The following is a 20,874-nucleotide window of genomic DNA, read 5'->3' on the forward strand; positions in this document are numbered from 1 at the left end:
CAAAGGGTTACTAGAAAAATAGATTCTGCCCAAGGCTCTCCTCCCAGGGATTCAAATCCCTGTCCCCAGGCTCCCCTCCAGGGCTCACCAAATGGAACTAAGCACAAGAAGAGAGGCTGGAAACCTGACAAAAGGAACTCCACTGAACAAAAGGGAAAGGAGCCTGGCAGTGAAAAGACCTGAGGGTTTGGGGAGGGGAGGAGCTTTGCTCCTAGATTAAGTGCTGAAAAAAAGGAAGGGGTGGGGGGAGGAATAATTTATTGGGTGATGTGACGTATGGAGTTTCGATCATGTCGGCCATTCCAGATCTTTCACTGAAGCTAAATTCTGGCCAGTCTATGGAGGTAGAAATTGGGGATGGAAGAAAAATTAGAATCCTTCGTACTTCCCCCAGAGAGTAGACTGTTTATTATCCAGGTCTACCCTTTTCTCAGCCTGCCTCCCCCCAAAAAGCTTCCAAATCCCTTAGCTAAAATTTACATCAGAAAATGGAATTGGAAATGAGGGCTGTCATGAGTCTTGCCCAAATCCTCCAGTCTCAGAACTGACATGAAAGTTGAACAGGGATGGGGAAAGGGAAGTTAATAATGAGATTACAATCTCCCCTCATCCCCTACTCAAAAACTCAGATCCCTGGGCAGAGGGAGGGAGAGAAGACCAGGCAACTGTTTTCATCAGGGACCCATGCAGACCTGTTGGACAGACTTAGTAGATGAGAAGACTGAGCTGGAGGCTGGGGGCATTCATTAGGCTCCTAGAGGAAGAAGCAGGGGCCTGGGGTCAAGGAGGAGCAGGAAGCAACGCAGTCACAAATAGAGGAGCCTTTGAGCTCCCAAACTTATGGGCTACTTTCCACCACCCCCCGCCCCCCCCGCCAGTGCTAACCAGAGGGGCCCCTGCGGGTGGCAGGTTGATCAAGGGCAGAGCTTGATACGGGTACCCTCGGAGAGCACCCGGAAGAAAGGGAAGACACGCTCGCCCAGGAAGGCAGCCGAAAAGGTGTGCACGTGAGCCAGAGTCTCTGCATTGTAGAAGCCCAGGCGCCCGGCCTCATAGTCCAGGTACACGCCAAAGCGCCTTGGTTTCTCACCTGGGCTCAGCAGTGTCTGCTCCGTTGAGCTCTGTGCCTGGTAGCGTTTGCCTTTGGTGCCCACACACCTGCTGGGGCGGGTGGAGCCGGCGGCGGCGGTGGTGATGGCGAGAGGAGCTGGCATCACTGCTGCCCACAGAGGACCCCCCAGAGCCCACCTTCTCCTTATGATGGGTTGATTCACGGGCAGCACCCACTGCCCAACCCCGCCGCCCGCCCACCTCTACCTCCCAGTAGTGCCGGCCAGAGCGGAAGCCCTGGGCCCCCAGCACGCAGCAGTCTGCCGAGAAGCGCTTGGAATGGTCAGCAACCTCCTGCCGCCGCTCTGCCAGGCGGACCCCCCGGCGGTCAGGGGACAGCATCAGGGCCGGGTGAGCCGTGTCAGGGTCCAGCGTCAGGTCCACTCGGGCAGCCTGACAGAACATCCGGCTCATTTTCCTCACGATGGCGTCTGTCAGGAAGTCATGGCTATGGGGTTGACATGGGTCAGGGGACCAGACCTCTGGGGGCTGCGGCTGTACCTCTTCACACCTATTGAAAGTCTCCTTGATGTCCTGGAGCAGCCGCAGGCCCCCCTGCTGGCTCCGCTCCTGGGCCTCAGCCAGCAGGCGGCTCAGCTGGGCAGCCTGCTCCGAGAGGCGGCTGGCCGCTGCTCCCGCGCGCCCCAGCTGAGCTTCGTGCATCTCTCGGAGGCGCCGCTCTAGCCCTGCCTGCTCTTCGGCCAGAAACCGTGTCAGCCGCCCCAACTCTGAGGCCACAGCTGCCAGCTCTGACTTCATCTGGCTCTTCAACTCTGTCACCCGCCTCTCCTCCTTGGCCTTCATCTTCTGCACAGCCTCCAAGTGCTTCCTCAGTGGCTCCACATGCCCCTGCGGTTTGGCCTTGTACTCCTGCACCACCTCCTCCAATGGCACCACGCTGTGCTGTTTGTGGTTCCTGGATTCTCGGCACACCACACAGATGGCTGCTTCATCCACCTCGCAAAAGAGCTTCAGGGCTTCTTGGTGTTTGGGACAAATGCCCTGCTCGTTCCCACGGCTCCCTCGACCAGGGGTTGGGTGCATCTGCCGAATCACCTGACCACGTTGGCCAGCTGCAGGTTGGGGCGGAAGCTCCGCCTGGGAAAGCTCTTGCGGCACTGGGGGCAGGTGAAGCACCTCCGAGGGGCTGGAGGCGGGGTCAGTGGGGTGACGGGATCTAGCTCCTCTTCCTCGTCCTCCTCCAGCACTTCCTCCTCATCCTCCTCGTCCTCCCCCCTCAGGTCCCCCTCCACGTTCCCCAAGTAGTAGTCCAGGTCTTCCTCCTCGTCTTCCTCCTCCCACACGTAGTCCATGTTTTCCCAGTTGGACCCGCCCATGCCACTGGTCCAGAACACACCCTCCTCTTCCTCCTCGACTTCCTTCTCCATGTGGCCCTCATAGTCTTCATCCCGCATGGGGGTGTCCCAACCCCCACCGGCCTCCACTTCCTCCTCCTCTCTGTCCTCCTCCTCTTCCTTCCGGTCTAACTCGTCCCTGTCCTCTTCATCCTCCCCTCCCCACAGCTGGGTTACACACACTCGGCAGAAGTTGTGCCCGCAGCCGATGGACACAGGGTCCGTGAAGTAATCGAGGCAGATGGCGCACACTGCTTCCTCCTGAAGGGTCTGCACAGGGTTGGGTGCCATGGCAACGGCAGCCATCTTAGTGTCCAGTCAGCCAGTGTAGACGGGCAGTGGGGGGGTGGGGGGCGGGGGAGTCTTCCCTCTCAGACGCCCTGACGACCCAGCCCCACCCCCAGCCCTGCCTCTCCACACCCTGCCTCAAGCACAGCCAGAGAAATGTCCTCCCGACAACCCACCCCTCCGCACAGAGTTCCCTACTCCCAGACGACAACCGTGTCCCTGAGAGGGGAGGGGACACAGCTGAGCGATACCACCAAGTCCCTCAGGTGGCCCTGAGTGCAAATCTACCCAAAAGGTCCGTTGGCCTCCTCATAAACCCCCGCCCCTCCTCACTTCCTGGCTCCGCCCCCTCATTTCCGTCCCCCCCAACACTTCCGGTGCTGCGAGCCAACCAAGCTCGCGAGTTCCATCCGCGGTCACGCTACATCTCTTTCTACCCCTCTACCTACCCTTACCCGCCCTGGGCCCCTGGGTGACAGAAAACGGTGAGAAGACGCTCTAGCAGGCATTCGGGAACAGGGCGGGAGACCTAGAAAGACGGAGGCTCACGCCTCTGTGATGCGAGGGAGCAAGGAATGCAGACGAAACAGAAAGCTCGGCCTCCCCCATCGCCCGCCACTGGGGATAAACGTCGGGGGACGGTGGAAGGGCTTAGCGCCCGTCTGCTCTCGGTGCTATGACCGTATCGGCCCGGCGCCATCCTACCGACCGGACACAGAGAACTGCAGCAGGGACTCCGCACTGCCGATTATACTAGATTTGTTATATCAAGAAGAAAATGCTTCTTTATCTTGCTTAAAATTTATACTTTGTATTGCCTTATCTAGATTACACCAATCTTGCTCTTTAAAAGACTTTGTTGGTGTCAGAATTTGTATTCTAACTTATGGTTCTGCTTATGGCTATATTTCACATTAGCATTAAAATATACCAGTTTAGATTTCTTTTGTCACCCTCCCAAGAGCATGTGTTTGTTATGTGTTGACACTGGGTATGACGATGAGGAAGCCAAGAACACATGGATGAGATTAGGGTTTGTGTAACTCAATTATCCAAATTCTGATTGTTTCAACTGGCACAGCGAACCTAGCAGGGAAGGAAGAGCTGTGGTCCTCTCTGCATTGGAGATGAAGGTCTGTGTGACTGGGTTATCATTTTTGCTAATGGGCCAGGTGCATTTAATTACTGCTTTTATCAATGTTCATTGACCCATTGGAATGCAATTAATAAATTGTTCTGTTGGCTTAAGGTGAGGGGAAAATTTCAAATTTATTTAGAAAAAATTTTATCTTTCTCTAACTTGTGATCTTATGCTTTATGTATATATGTAGGAAGACTCAAATTCAGTTCAAGGTGACTAACTGAACAAACTTACAATTTAAGAAAGATCACAAATTTTTAAGTGTACAACACAGTATTGTTGACTATAGGTACAATGTTGTACAGCAGATCTCTAGAACTTATGCATCTTGCTTAACTGAAATTTTACGCTCATTTATTAGTAATTTAAGAGGGTAGATCTCATGTTAAATGTTCCTGCCACAATAAGATAAAATATATATATATTTTTTTAATAAATTCTTTTTTTTTATTTTTTATTTTTTTGCGGTACACGGGCCTCTCACTGTTGTGGCCTCTCCCGTTGCGGAGCACCGGCTCCGGACGCACAAGCTCCGCTCACAGGCCCAGCCGCTCCGTGGCGGCATATGGGATCCTCCCCGACCGGGAGCACGAACCCATGTCCCCTGCATCGGCAGGCGGACTCCCAACCACTGCGCCACCAGGGAAGCCCGATAAAATATTTTTTAAGAGATCGGTTAGCACTGATATTGGCTTTTGAGTTATACTGGTTGTTCAGAGACTGATTTACCGTTATTGAAACACAACAAGATTTGATGTGTTAGCTTGGAATTCTGAGTTTGCTAGTTGATGAAGTTTGACTTGTTTCTCACTAAAGGCATTCATCCTGTTAGGCTGCATGTTAAGTGTACCAGGGAGCAGAGTGCTTAGTCACCACAGCACCCCCTCAAACCTTCTTACAAGTCAGAAAAAGCCCACTTAATGCCTGCCTGCAATCAACCACTCCAGAGATTCTTTCACGTACTTAACTGGTGCTATCATAAGTACTAGCCTGAGCACTTTTTTATCACTGTCTTATTTCTCCTAAAGATTGATTGTTGCACGTGATTTGTTTTCCACAAGCACAAAATGCCACTGTGATAACAGAGCAAACTTGTACTATCTGGAACAAAGGGGGCAAAAATTAAGGCTTAAGAGGTAACTTGGAGATGCTTTGTTCTAAATCTGAAAACAATAGCTTAGCTCAGCTTTTCTTCCCTCGTGGTCCTTTCTGGGGTTACTTATTTAAAGTGGTGGGAGCATCTCAGGGCATTTGACCAGGTGTCAATGAAGTGAAATGGCCTGTGTGTTGGTTTTGCCACTTACAACTACTCATCAAAGGAAAATATCTCAAATCCCCAGAATAAATCAAGATTTAAACTTTTATTTTTCTTAAAATTTAATGCTAATTAATTTACTTAGTACCTTCATACCTGGAAAATGACATACGAACACCACTGTGAACCTAGTACCAGAAAATAAATTTTACTATTTACCTACTCTGTGGAAGATATGATGTGCTATAATTTTCTATTTATTCTTTTCTTTTTAAAGATTTAATTTTATTTATTTTTTTGACTGCGTTGGGTCTTCGTTGCTGCATGCGGGTTTTCTCTAGTTGTGGCAAGCAGGGGCTACTCTTCATTGCGGTGCATGGGCTTCTCATTGCAGTGGCTTTTCTTGTTGCAGATCACAGGCTCTAGGCACGCAGGCTTCAGTAGTTGTGGCGCACGGGCTTAGTTGCTCTGCGTCATGTGGGATCTTCCTGGATCAGGGATCGAACCCGTGTCTCCTGCACTGGCAGGTGGATTCTTATCCACTGCGCCACCATGGAAGTCCCTCTATTTATTCTTTTACGCCCATTTCTATAAGATATCCCTTTACTGGCCTCCTATGTCAGAATTAGCTGCATCAGAAAGCACATTATTACACCTAAATGGAAACGTTTATAACACATAATTGTGGCTTGGAAGAAAGAATACTCAGTAGACCAAATAATTCTGGCACATGATGTGACGTATAAGCTTAGCTTCTTGATAATTCAGAATCAATACAACCTGGAATGATGAACCACTGGGACTATGCATTCCTCAAAATAGACATACCTTATGCATAGTGTTGTTCAAACAGGTTTTTCAAGAGGCACTTAAGGCACTTAAGGGTTATACTAATCATTGACCCTTACCTCTGTTTCCATCCAACTTGTAGACTTTTATTACCCTCATTTTACTACATATTCCTAATTGCCCTTCTCCATACGTGAATACGCAAAATTTCACAAAACAAATATTTGCACTTAGAATGTCAGATACATAAAGATCCAAATACACACTGGCACATTGGGAAAGTGGGAGAACACTGACATGCCAGGTGATATTGCAGGAAAAGGGATTGTACATGTACTTTTATTCTTTATTTCTAACAAAAGCTGTAAGTCTGGCACATAGGAAAAATGCTGAACAGATTGACTAGGGCTTGAAAGTTTGAAGGGACCTGCTGGATAAGGCTCTTGACACAGAAGGGTCATAAACAATGTTGGGAACTTGACGTTTTTGAATGAGAGGCATAGTGGGTCTAAGGTGGGAGGGGGAGGACTGGAGTGAGATCACTGAACTGCCTTAGAGATGTTGTAGCACCTCTACCTTACGAGGGGAGGCCACTGCTCCCCACTTCTCTCTCTTTCCAGATTCTTATTATCGTGTTGGGTTGTTACAGGGACCTTTGATATTGTCTGTTCCAACTATTTCATTTGAAAAACCAAGGTCCAAAGTCCTCATTTGGTTCTCTTTACTTCTCTCACAGTCTAATAAAATAACCTCTTATTAGTTTCTGTATCTCTTGATTTTTCTTTACTGCAAGATGAGCTGTCCTGAAGCTCAGTTCCATTCTACGCAAAACTGACTCACCATTTTCATACAGTAAAATATATAAGCTATATAGAATATTAAGTGGCTTCCAGTATTTGACTTCATCATTTTTCCACATGCCTCATTTTCCTGATGGGAGGGTTAAGAACAATGCCCCAAGCACGGTTAAGTGCTAAAGAAGTATTTAATGTTATGACAACTCCCCTCTCTCACCATTACTCATTCCTTTCTACATCTGCTTTTTTTTGATTGTATGGTTCCCTTTACCTGCAGTGTCCTTTCTGCTATTTTTGTTTAGAGAATTCTACTGAGTACCCAAAGCCTTTCTTCACTCTTCTCATCCATATGTATGTCTCCTTTTTTGATCCTCCCAGTCTTTGCTTATACTATTGTTATTAGGAGTCTACCTGCATTCTACTTGTATTATGGCTAGCTGTGTACATGTTTAGGTGGATAGGAAAAGGAAGTTTTGCAGTGTCATCTCTATGATGGGGGGATCATATCTTGTCTCACATGGAATATAGTATATAACAAAGGCTCAATATATGTTAGATGAATTGCCAAGATCATATTGCTAAGGCATGAAAAAACATTTGTAAGGGGTGATTCTGGGCAATTTTCTTCCATTTCCTCAAATTAGGATTATAGACCAAAGTGGCAATACACACTTGGAAGGATTCATTGCTACTTATTTGAAAGAGTTAAAATACATTTAATATACTATAGTGTTTCACTTGTCTCATTCGCTTAATATAGATGTGTAGAAACAACATATGAAAACTGGTATCAGGAAACTTTTAATTCACTAAAAGTAAGTCAAATAGTGACATTGCAAAGACCAGAATTCTGGGGTCCTGACTCCCAGATCACTGCTACTTCCATTCCTCTTCCTGCTAGATCCAGAGGCAAGCAGACTCAGGAGAGAGATGAGCTGTTTTAGAGACAAGTAGTTTATATTCCAGAGCAGAATACAGTGAACATATTATTCTTGTGCTTTTTTATCCCCCCCCCACCACAAAGCAATTCCTAGATTATTATTCAACAAGTTTAGCCCCTGAATTCACCTTCTAACTCACACCCAACTTTACACATCCTTTAACAGAAGTGGCTGATGTTATGTCCTTCTGCCTTATGTTCTATCAGACACTCCCACAGAGGTGCTAATAAGCAGTACATTGAAGTGATATTTACAGTTTGATGACCAAAGGAAAGAATCGACAATCATGTGTATTCCTCTTCTGGATTAAGGAAAATTGACACAATCTAATTATTTCAAACTTGGCATACTGAGTCTGTAGTGACAATATGAAACTTCTCTGGTTTTTTGATCCTAGTCTAAGGAATTGTCATTTTGTTATGCTTGGGATCAATATATTTATAATTTGTGTGCTTATAAGTGATCCTGGGAAATCACCAAACCAGTATATTACTCCTTTCTAAGTTAGTACAGTGAATGAGACTTGATTCTGTGCTTTTCAAGTGATGTATCTGAAAACATTGCCTATGGAGCACAGACTCTTTTATTACTAACTACATACTCATACCACTTCATTTTTTTCAGTATAGTTCATTCCTCAAGCAAATGAAAATAATAAGAAAAAGCACTAACAATTATTAAGAAAAATGCCCATAGGTGTTTAAATAGTGATTTCATGTAAAAGGCAGCATTTTCCTCTTCCCCTCTGAGTTGGAGGCCCAGATCTCCTGGCCAAAGGGAGGGGTCAGCATTCTTCATCTTCCCGCTTCCAGGTTATTCCAGTCTCACAGAACGACTCTAGTTGAAGTTATTAAAAAGCCCAACTCCCTCATTTCAGTTGGGATCTCAGTACTACTGGGAAAATATTTTCCTCAATCCTAGTTACCTTCATTTCCCATTTTTCACATCACTTTTTTTTATAAACGTACCACTCACCTCAGGCCCCAAACTCATCCCACAGCATCATTCTCATTGACTGATCTTGAAACCCACTTCAGTGTGAAAATAAACACTCTCAGGCAGAACTCTTTCAACATCCACAACATCTGCCTCAAAATGTACCCATAACTTTCTTAAGTGTTTTCTTATTTTCTTTCTCTGGGAAGAAGGTATTTTTCTTTTTCTTTTTTTTTTTTTTTTTTTCTTGCGGTACGCAGGCCTCTCACTGCTGTGGCCTCTCCCGTTGCGGAGTACAGGCTCTGGACGTGAAGGCTCAGCGGCCATGGCCCATGGGCCCAGCCGCTCTGCAGCATGTGGGATCTTCCCGGACCGGGGCACGAACCCCTGCTCCCTGCATCGGCAGGCGGACTCTCAACCACTGCACCACCAGGGAAGCCCAAGAAGGTATTTTTCAAGGCCACGTGTGTCTTTTTCCTTGCACCCATCTCCTCCTGCCTTTTCTGGAAAATTGTTTCATCAATTTCCTGTCTTGTAGCTTGGACTTCCCTACCTTTTACAAATGTTTAACTTTCCTCACCCTAAATCAAAACCTTTCTTCATCCTGATTTTAGCTCAAGTTATTAGCTAATCTCACTTTGCTTAACTACATGCTCTATTAAAAAGTAGTTTTCAGCCCAAGTCTCTGCGCAACACCTATTCATTCACCACTTGACCCAAATACAACTTTTCTCACCATTGTTGAAAACACTCTCTCAAAAGTTGATAAAGATTTCCTTCTCACAAAGTTTGGTCTCAATTTCTAGAACTCTACAACCTGAGTGACGACTGACTTCTTTTGGAATATCTCTTCTATTGGTTTTCTTCACTCCGTTCCTTGAAAGGTTCTTTTACCTGAGCCTTTGATACCTCCCTCTTTATCATTCACATCCAGTTATCAAGGTTAATAGCTTCTACACCTGCAGGAGTCCACCTTTCTATGACCAATGTTATTCTCCTGGTTGACATTATTATCTCTTGTCTAGACCACTGCAGTAGCTTCCCCAAATCTTTCTTCTTCTTATAAATATGTTCTTCACAATAGTCACACTATTATTTTTATTTTTCAGTAGTTTTGTAATCTTAGTAAAAATAACACATGATAATACATATTATAAAAGTAGTCAAACGGCACTGAATATAACAACCACAACAACAAAAAATGCTCAGGAAATACCACTACAAACACTGACGCCAATTGCTTATTGAACACCTACTGTTAGGGTGATCTCTATAAACATTCAGGTGATTAGGTATGCAGTCAACAGGTACGTGTTTATCTATATCTATGTACACACAAATTTAACATAAATGTTAATATACCTATGTTATTTTTTAAAAACACAAATATGATCAAACCATTCCCTTGTTTAAGCAATCTTGCTTATTCACCGTGATTGAAAGATTGAAATTTAAAATCTCAGATAGGCATTCTAGTGCCCTACAAAGTCTAATTCCAGTTTACCTTTCAAATTTTGCCATTTCCCATTCGGGACTACCCAGCTTTCTCTGGACAGTCTACTTTGTGCTACCATGTCTTTGAGCATTTTGTTTCCCTTTTCCAGGGAATAACTTCCTTTCTTTTTCCATTTGATGAAATCTTACTTTTCTTTGGCTCAAATGCCAATTTGACTTTGAATCTTCTCTCATAAAGCACAAAGGATGGAATAACTCAAACTGGGAATATAATATTACTTAGTAAACATTTCTATCACAGCTATTAGAAAATTCTACTTTGTATATTAATTACTTGTCTATTTCTTATCACTAGATTCTAAGTGTCTAGAGGGCAAAAATCTTATTTGTCCTTAATTCATTAAACACCCAGTCTAATGAATCTCACTTAGCAAGGTATCAAGAAATATTTGCTGAATTGAGTTGTACAAATTTAAAATTTATGGCTCTTTTTGTCTACTTGGTATAGTTTAATGAATATAAATGAGTTTGTACTTACTGTAGTAATACCAGATGGTTTGACTACATCAACCTATATTCTCTAGAAATTTTGTTTTCCCAAATATATTTCTAGAATCCCTAGGAATGCTTACATTCATATCCCAAATGTCTCCTGGGATGGACCAATTTGTAGATCCTCATTGAGGACACTTTAATTTCTGGCTAATGGGGCCATTGAATTAGAAGCTTTCCCTTGCCAGCTGGAAGAATCTTAACTCTCTTCCTCTATAAGCCCCATAGTGTCAGGGAAGGTGGTGATACATAGAATCTGAGCCTCTGCCTGTAGTCTTTTCACAGCTGCTCTGAGTAACTTAGGTATGCTGACACTCTGGCTGCTGCTCTGATGTTGTCCTTGACCTCTATTACTCTCAGATATATCTGCTTGTGTCTGTTCCTGCTACCTAGAGTTCCTTTCCATATCCTCCTGTTTATATTTAGTGTTCATCTGATCCTTCAGCTGGTACCAGAACCCCCTCTTCTTTGCTTAGCTTTTTGTTGGTGGGGAAGTTCTTACAGTAGACAGGACCCCTAGTGATGTTTTTTTCCAACAAGCACTTTTAGAGTGGAGAGAGTCTTCAACACAATGCCTCCACTTGGTCTCTCTGCAACTGGGCTCCTAATCAGATGCCCTTTAACCAGTTCCTAAGTTATGTCCATATATATGTGAAACCAAGTTGTTGACAAGGTTCAAGTTCTTTTGCCTTGAGCTTTTGACTTCCGATTGAATCAGGGCTCAGGGCTAGACACATATGTCATATAACTAGGTATTCTGTGATAGTTAGGGAGACTTCATCATCTAGAGAAACTCTGATGGGGCATTGTCTGCTTTTATATGTCATTGCATAAAAGTCTCAGTACTATTTCAGCCAAAGTACTTTATCACATATAAAATCATGGTTATAAAGAATCATTTAGGTCTTATAGGCTGACTAAATATATTTTCTTAGAATTCTCTATATAAGTGATTGTGCTATGTAAACCTATAAACCTCTAATGACAAGACACTCAGTATTTTTTAAGATAACTTTTCCATGTCTTTCAAGTAGTAAGTTTTATTTTTGATTCTGATACTTTCTTTTTTTTTTCTATTTTTTTTATTAGTTTCTGCTTTATAACAAAGTGAATCAGTCATACATATACATCTGTTCCCACATCCCCTCCCTCATGCATCTCCCTCCCTCCCACCCTCCCCATCCCTCCCCTCCAGGCAGTCACAAAGCACCGAGCTGATCTCCCTGTGCTCTGCGGCTGCTTCCCACTATCTGTCTACCCTACGTTTGGTAGTGTATATATGTCCATGCCTCTCTTTCGCTTTGTCACAGCTCACCCTTCCCCCTCCCCATATCCTCAAGTCCATTCTCAAGTAGGTCTGTGTCTTTATTCCCGTTTTACCCCTAGGTTCTTCGTGACTTTTTTTTTCTTATATTCCATATATATTTGTTAGCATACGGTATTTGTCTTTCTCTTTCTGACTTACTTCACTCTGTATGACAGACTCTAGGTCTATCCACCTCATTACAAATAGCTCAGTTTCGTTTCTTTTTATGGCTGAGTAATATTCCATTGTATATATGTGCCACATCTTCTTTATCCATTCATCCCATGATGGACACTTAGGTTGTTTCCAGCTCCGGGCTATTGTGAATAGAGCTGCAATGAACATTTTGGTACATGTCTCTTTTTGAATTATGGTTTTCTCAGGGTATATGCCTAGTAGAGGGATTGCTGGATCATATGGTAGTTCTATTTTTAGTTTTTTAAGGAACCTCCATACTGTTCTCCATAGTGGCTGTACCAATTCACATTCCCACCAGCAGTGCAAGAGTGTTCCCTTTTCTCCACACCCTCTCCAGCATTTATTGTTTCTAGATTTCTTGATGATGGCCATTCTGACTGGTGTGAGATGATATCTCATTGTAGTTTTGATTTGCATTTCTCTAATGATTAATGATGTTGAGCATTCTTTCATGTGTTTGTTGGCAGTCTGTATATCTTCTGTGGAGAAATGCCTATTTAAGTCTTCTGCCCATTTTTGGATTGGGTTGTTTGTTTTTTTGCTATTGAGCTGCATGAGCTGTTTATAAATTTTGGAGATTAATCCTTTGTCAGTTGCTTCATTTGCAAATATTTTCTCCCATTCTGAGGGTTGTCTTTTGGTCTTGTTTATGGTTTCCTTTGCTGTGCAAAAGCTTTGAAGTTTCATTAGGTCCCATTTGTTTATCTTTGTTTTTATTTCCATTTCTCTAGGAGGTGGGTCCAAAAGGATCTTGCTGTGATTTATGTCATAGAGTGTTCTACCTATGTTTTCCTCTAAGAGTTTGATAGTGTCTGGCCTTACATTTAAGTCTTTAATCCATTTTGAGCTTATTTTTGTGTATGGTGTTAGGGAATGATCTAATCTCATACTTTTACATGTCCGTGTCCAGTTTTCCCAGCACCACTTATTGAAGAGGCTGTCCTTTCTCCACTGTACATTCCTGCCTCCTTTATCAAAGATAAGTTGGCCATATGTGCGTGGGTTTATCTCTGGGCTTTCTATCCTGATCCACTGATCTATCTTTCTGTTTTTATGCCAGTACCACACTGTCTTAATTACTGTAGCTTTGTAGTATAGTCTGAAGTCAGGGAGCCTGATTCCTCCAGCTCCGTTTTTCGTTCTCAAGATTGCTTTGGCTATTCGGGGTCTTTTGTTTTTCCAAACAAATTTTGAAATTTTTTGTTCTAGTTCTGTGAAAAATGCCAGTGGTAGTTTGATAGGGATTGCATTGAATCTGTAGATTGCTTTGGGTAGTAGAGTCATTTTCACAATATTGATTCTTCCAATCCAGGAGCATGGTATATCTCTCCATCTGTTTGTATCATCTTTAATTTCTTTCATCAGTGTCTTATAATTTTCTGCATACAGGTCTTTTGTCTCCTTAGGTAGGTTTATTCCTAGATATTTTATTCTTTTTGTTGCAATGGTAAATGGGAGTGTTTTCTTGATTTCATTTTCAGATTTTTCATCATTAGTGTACAGGAATGCCAGAGATTTCTGTACATTAATTTTGTAACCTGCTACTTTACCAAATTCATTGATTAGCTCTAGTAGTTTTTCGGTAGCATCTTTAGGATTCTCTATGTATAGTATCATGTCATCTGCAAACAATGACAGCTTTACTTCTTCTTTTCCGATTTGGATTCCTTTTATTTCCTTTTCTTCTCTGATTGCTGTGGCTAAAACTTCCAAAACTAGGTTGAATAAGAGTGGTGAGAGTGGGCAGCCTTGTCTTGTTCCTGATCTTAGTGGAAATGGTTTCAGTTTTTCACCATTGAGGACAATGTTGACTGTGGGTTGGTCATATATGGCCTTTATTATGTTGAGGAAAGATCCCACTATGCCTACTTTCTGCAGGGTTTTTATCATAAATGGGTGTTGAATTTGTCGAAAGCTTTCTCTGCATCTATTGAGATGATCATATGGTTTTTCTCCTTCAACTTGTTAATATGGTGTATCACATTGATTGATTTGCATATATTGAGGAATCCTTGCATTCCTGGAATAAACCCCACTTGATCATGGTGTATGATCCTTTTAATGTGCTGTTGGATTCTGTTTGCTAGTATTTTGTTGAGGATTTTTGCATCTATGTTCATCAGTGATATTGGCCTGTAGTTTTCTTTCTTTGTGACATCCTTGTCTGGTTTTGGTATCAAGGTGATGGTGGCCTCGTAGAATGAGTTTGGGAGTGTTCCTTCCTCTGAAATTGTTTGGAAGAGTTTGAGAAGGATGGGTGTTAGCTCTTCTCTAAATGTTTGATAGAATTCGCCTGTGAAGCCATCTGGTCCTGGGCTTTTGTTTGATGGAAGATTTTTAATCACAGTTTCAATTTCAGTGCTTGTGATTGGTCTATTCATATTTGCTATTTCTTCCTGAGTCAGTCTTGGCAGGTTGTGCATTTCTAAGAATTTGTCCATTTCTTCCAGGTTGTCCATTTTATTGGCATAGAGTTGCTTGTAGTAATCTCTCATGATCTTTTGTATTTCTGCAGTGTCAGTTGTTACTTCTCCTTTTTCATTTCTAATTCTATTGATTTGAGTCTTCTCCCTTCTTTTCTTGATGAGTCTGGCTAATGGTTTGTCAATTTTGTTTATCTTCTCAAAGAACCAGCTTTTAGTTTGGTTGATCTTTGCTATCGTTTCCTTCATTTCTTTTTCATTTATTTCTGATCTGATCTTTATGATTTCTTTCCTTCTGCTAGCTTTGGGGGTTTTTTGTTCTTCTTTCTCTAATTGCTTTAGGTGCAGGGTCAGGTTGTTTACTCGAAATGTTTCCTGTTTCTTAAGGTGGGATTGTATTGCTATAAACTTCCCCCTTAGAACTGCTTTTGCTGCATCCCATAGGTTTTGGGTTGTCGTGTCTCCATTGTCATTTGTTTCTAGGTATTTTTAAATTTCTTCTTTGATTTCTTCAGTGATCACTTCGTTATTGAGTAGTGTATTGTTTAGCCTCCATGTGTTTGTATTTTTTACAGATCTTTTCCTGTAATTGATGTCTAGTCTCATAGCATTGTGGTCGGAAAAGATACTTGATACAATTTCAATTTTCTTAAATTTACCAAGGCTTGATTTGTGACCCAAGATATGATCTATCCTGGAGAATGTTCCAGGAGCACTTGAGAAAAATGTGTATTCTGTTGTTTTTGGATGAAATGTCCTATAAATATCAACTAAGTCCATCTTGTTTAATGTATCATTTAAAGCTTGTGTTTCCTTATTTATTTTCATTTTGGACGATCTGTCCATTGGTGAAAGTGGGGTGTTAAAGTCCCCTACTATGGTTGTGTTACTGTTGATTTCCCCTTTTATGGCTGTTAGTATTTGCCTTATGTATTGAGGTGCTCCTATGTTGGGTGCATAAATATTTACAATTGTTATATCTTCTTCTTGGATCGATCCCTTGATCATTATGTAGTGTCCTTCTTTGTCTCTTCTAATAGTCTTTATTTTAAAGTCTATTTTGTCTGATATAAGAATTGCTACTCCAGCTTTCTTTTGATTTCCATTTGCATGGAATATCTTTTTCCATCCCCTTACTTTCAATCTGTATGTGTCTTTAGGTCTGAAGTGGGTCTCTTGTAGACAGCATATATATGGGTCTTGTTTTTGTATCCATTCAGCCACTCTGTGTCTTTTGGTGGGAGCATTTAGTCCATTTACATTTAAGGTAATTATTGATATGTATGTTCCTATTCCCATTTCCTTAATTGCTTTGGGTTCGTTATTGTAGGTATATTCCTTCTGTTGTGTTTCTTGCCTAGAGAAGTTCCTTTAGCATTTGTTGTAAAGCTGGTTTGGTGGTGCTGAACTCTCTCAGCTTTTGCTTGTCTGTAAACGTTTTAATTTCTCCATCAAATCTGAATGAGATCCTTGCTGGGTAGAGTAATCTTGGCTGCAGGTTTCTCTCCTTCATCACTTTAATTATGTCCTGCCACTCCCTTCTGGCTTGTAGAGTTTCTGCTGAGAGATCAGCTGTTAACCTGATGGGGATTCCCTTGTGTGTTATTTGTTGTTTTTCCCTTGCTGCTTTTAATATCATTTCTTTGTGTTTAATTTTTGACAGTTTGATTAATATGTGTCTTGGTGTATTTCTCCTTGGATTTATTCTGTATGGGACTCTCTGTGCCTCCTGGACTTGATTAACTATTTCCTTTCCCATATTGGGGAAGTTTTCAACTATAATCTCTTCAAATATTTTCTCAGTCCCTTTCTTTTTCTCTTCTTCTTCTGGAACCCCTATAATTCGAATGTTGGTGCGTTTAATGTTGTCCCAGAGGTCTCTGAGACTGTCCTCTGTTCTTTTCATTCTGTTTTCTTTATTTTGCTCTGCAGCAGTTATTTCCACTATTTTATCTTCCACCTCACTTATCCATTCTTCTGCCTCAGTTATTCTGCTATTGATCCCATCTAGAGTATTTTTTATTTCATTTATTGTGTTTTTAATCGATGCTTGATTCATCTTTAGTTCTTCTAGGTCCTTGTTAACTGTTTCTTGCATTTTGTCTATTCTATTTCCAAGATTTTGGATCATCTTTACCATCATTATTCTGAATTCTTTTTCAGGTAGACTGCCTATTACCTCTTCATTTGTTAGGTCTGGTAGGTTTTTATCTTGCTCCTTCACCTGCTGTGTGTTTTTCTGTCTTCTCATTTTGCTTATCTTCCTGTGTTTGGGGTCTCCTTTTTGCAGGCTGCAGATTCGTAGTTCCCGTTGTTTTTCGTGTCTGACCCCAGTGGCTAAGGTTGTTTCAGTAGGTTGTGTAGGCTTCCTGGTGGGGGGGACTAATGCCTGTGTTCTGGTGGTTGAGGCTCGATCTTGTCTTTCTGGTGGACAGGTCCACGTCTGGTGGTGTGTTTTGGGGTGCCTGTGGCCGTATTATGTTTTTAGGTAGCTTCTCTGCTAATGGGTGGGGTTGTGTTCCTGCCTTGCTAGTTGCTTGGCATAGGGTGACCAGCACTGTAGCTTGCTGGTCGTTGACTGAAGCTGGGTGCTGGTGTTGGGATGGAGATCTCTGGGAGATTTTCGCTGCTTGATATTATGTGGAGCTGGGAGGTCTCTTGTGGACCCGTGTCCTGAAGTTGGCTCTCCCACTTCAGAGGCACAGCACTGGCTCCTGGCTGCAGCACCAAGAGCCTTTCATCCACCCGGCTCAGAATAACAGGGAGAAAAAGCAGAAAGAAACAATTAGTAGAAGAAAGAAAGAGAGAGGGAAAGAAAGGAAGAAGGGAAGAAAGGAAGGAAGGAAGGAAGAAAGAAAGAAAGGAGGGAGGGAGTGAGTAAGGATGGAAAGAAAGAAGGAAAGAAAGGAGGGAGGGAGGGAGCAATGAAAGCAAAAGGAAGAGTGAATGGAAGAAGGGAGGGAGGGAGGGAGGAAGGAAAGAAAGAAAGAAAGACAGGAGGGAGGGAGGGAGGAAGGAAAGAAGAAAAAGTGGAAAGAAGAAGGGTGGGAGGGAGGGAGGAAAGAAAAAGAAGGAAAGGAAGAGCGGAGGGAGGGAGGGAGGAAGGGAAGGGAGGAAAAAAAGAAAGAGCAGGTAAAGTAAAATAGAATAAAGTATGAAATATAGTAGCGTTATTAAAATTAGAAAGTAATTATTGAAAAAAAAAAAAACGGACCGATAGAACCCTGGGACATATGGTGGAAGCAAAGCTATACAGAGAGAATCTTACACAGAAGATTACACATACACATTCACAAAAAGGGAGCAGGGCGAAAAATCAAAAATCTTGCTCTCTAAGTCCACCTCCTTACTTTGGAATAATTCGTTGTAAAAAGAGGAAAAGGGGGGAAAGTCTTAAATCTTGTCCTCAAAGTCTACTTCCTCAATTTGGGATGATTCGCTGTCCATTCATGCACTCCACAGACGCAGGGCACATCAAATGGACCGTGGAGCTTTAATCCGCTGCCTCCGAGGCTGCACAGAGAGATTTCCCTGACTCTGCTCTCACAGTTCCCGGGTCTCAGCCTTGGACCTGGCCCCGTCTCTGTGCGTAGGTCGCCGGAGGGCGTCCGTTCTTCGCTCAGACAGGACGGGTTTAAAGGAGCCGCTGATTCGGGGGCTCTGGCTCACTCATGCAGGGGGGAGGGAGGGGCGCACAGTGTGGGGCGGGCCTGCGGCGGCAGAGGCCGGCGTGACGTTGCAGTAGCCCGTGGCGCTCCGTGCGCTTTCCCGGGAAAGCCGTCCCCGGGTCTCGGGACCCCGGCAGTGGCGGGGTGCACAGGTCCCCCGGAAGGCGGGGCGGACAGTGACCCGCGCTCGCACACAGGCCCTGCGGCTGCGGCGGCGGCGGGCGGCGGCAGGCGGCGGCGGTGGCGGGCCGCGGGGGCGGCGGCGGCGGCCCACGCCCGTCTCCGAGGTCCACGCCTTACCCGCGGCTCGCGCCTGTCTCCGGTGCTTCCCTAAGCAGCCCTTTTAATGCCCTCTCCTCGCACACCAGGAAACAAAAGTGAAAGTGAAAAAAGACTCTTGCCTCTTCAGCAACTCCAGACCTTTTCCCCGGACTCCCTCTGGGCTAGCCGTGGTGCACTAACCCCTTCAGGCTCTCTTGCTGCCGCCAGCCCCAGTCCTCTCCCTGCGCTCCGACTGAAAGCCGATACCCAAGCCTCAGCTCCCAGCCTGATACTTTCTATATATTTTAACTTGGGCAAAATAAAATCCTACTTGATAATAAACTATAATGGAAAAGAATCTGAAAAAGAATCTATCTATCTATATGTCTTGATATATATGCACACACACACACACATATATATATATGAATCCCTTTGCTGTACACCGGAAACTAACACAACATTGTAAATCAACTATACTTCAATAAAAACATTTTTTTAATAAAATTTTAAAAATCCTACTTGAATGTCAGTTTCCATATCAGTAAATCTTCTAAATATGTCACTTTCATGGGTTTGTTGTGAGAAGTAAGTTATGTCTGTACACAGTAGGAACCCTCAAAACAGTTATTATTATAACTACTATACTATTACAGTGATGATTTGGAGAGTTCTGATTTTTTAGAAAAGACTTCCAAATTTTTATTTTAAAAAGTCTTTTAAAATTGTTATTCCTCTCATCTTCTATATCTGAATATCAGTTCAATCTCTTAGAACAACTCTTTCCCACATGCTGCTGCCTGTTGCCACAGACTTTAAAGTTACATTTCCCCTCAGATATTACTGATTTAATTAATAAAATATTTCATGCCTTAAATTTTTAATGTTAAGATTAAATTTATACTTTATATGCTACCTATTTCTTAAGTAGTATATAAATATTTTCATCTACTCATAGACAAATTCACCTTTGTTGCAGGAAAATTCCGCTTGATGAGAAAATGTCTTTTGTAATCTTAATGTTTTAATGAAATGTCACTTGATTGCCTCTCTTTTTATAAAATAGTAAATATTTTCCCTTACTATCCCAAGAACAATTTTTGTATTAAATATCAGAAATATCTTCTGAGTACAGGAATTCAAAAAGCATTGGTAGGTATTACCTAGAAGAACAATGGAATAATGGAGTACCTTTAAGAGCATAGACAAGTGTGTTTTAGGCTGTTTCTTCTTTGTGTTTACATGAAGCCAAGGGATGTGATGGTAGAATCTTTTGTAGTCACTTTAAGGACATGGTCTATTGGAACCTACAATTCATTCACTCTTCCTCACTCCTGTGTTGTTCTCATTTTCTTACTTAGCTCAAATTCTATGGCCAAACATTAAAATCACTCCTTTTAACTAACTTTCATATTCTGTTCTGTTCTCTCCTCTCCCTCTCCTCTCTGCATTCTCCCTTCCCCCTTCTCCCCTCTCCTCCCCTCCCCTCCCCTTTCCCTTCTCCCCCTTCCCTCCCCCTGCCCCTCCCCTTTCCCCTCTTTCTTTCACCATGTTTTTAAATTTGCTTTGCAAGACCTCAAATTTGATTATATCTCTCTGTTTCATGACTGCATCCTCAAAGATGAAGTTGTCTGAAGAGAAATATTAAACCTTGTTTTCTTCTCAATTCAAATTCATGGCTACTAACAGCAAATTAGTATTAATGCTTCCTGGAATGAATACTATATTTTTCTAACCATTTTACCCTTCTGTTCCCCTAGATTACTATTTCCTTTTTTTTCCCCTGGTTCTTCCAACCTCCATCCCCTTCTCCCCTATCTTCCCTCTTGGTTGATGACCTTACTACCTCTTTCATTAGGAACATAAATGCAACCAAAAGGTAATTTCCACAAACTCCACTCCTAGCCCCTGCCTTGCCCATTTTTACTAAAGGTAATGTCCCTGCTCCTCAGGCTAACGTCTTCACATGTTTACCAGATCCAATCTTCTCTTGGTCACTCAAGGACATTGCTCCAGTGATTTATCCTCTCTCTCCTGCATCATGATGATTTTTCTATTTTTCCAGCAGTTCACAAACATGCATGTTTATTTTTTCTTTCTTAAAAATATGTATGTGTATAAGCTTAGCCACTTTCCTTTCCAGTTATTGTCCCACTTCTTGGCTTTCCATTACAACAGAATTCTACAAAAGAGCAGGCTATAATTTTTTATTCCAAGCCACCTTCTCTCAGCCAGAATTTTGACTCTGCTACTTCTGCAAAATTATTCTTTCCAATGTTACTAGTGATGTCCTTTTTGCTGTAGTTAATAGGAAGTTTTCCAATCTCATTTTACTTCACCAACCCAACAGCAGTTCTTCTCCTTTAGAACATGTTCTTCACTTGTCTTCCAGTATACCA

The 20,874-nt window shown here is 42.7% G+C and overlaps 1 protein-coding gene across 1 annotated transcript; it reads right to left on the bottom strand.

Moving 5' to 3' along the window:
- Positions 1 to 914: 914 nt before the first annotated feature.
- On the bottom strand, positions 915 to 2,771 carry LOC132485927 (E3 ubiquitin-protein ligase TRIM41-like). Its single transcript, XM_060092551.1, is given in 3 exon segments — positions 915 to 1,158; positions 1,160 to 2,171; positions 2,174 to 2,771. Coding segments are annotated over 3 exon segments (1,854 nt in total).
- Positions 2,772 to 20,874: the final 18,103 nt, after the last annotated feature.

Source organism: Mesoplodon densirostris, chromosome 1, assembly GCF_025265405.1.
Source record: "Mesoplodon densirostris isolate mMesDen1 chromosome 1, mMesDen1 primary haplotype, whole genome shotgun sequence".
NCBI classification, from domain to species: Eukaryota; Metazoa; Chordata; class Mammalia; order Artiodactyla; family Ziphiidae; genus Mesoplodon; species Mesoplodon densirostris.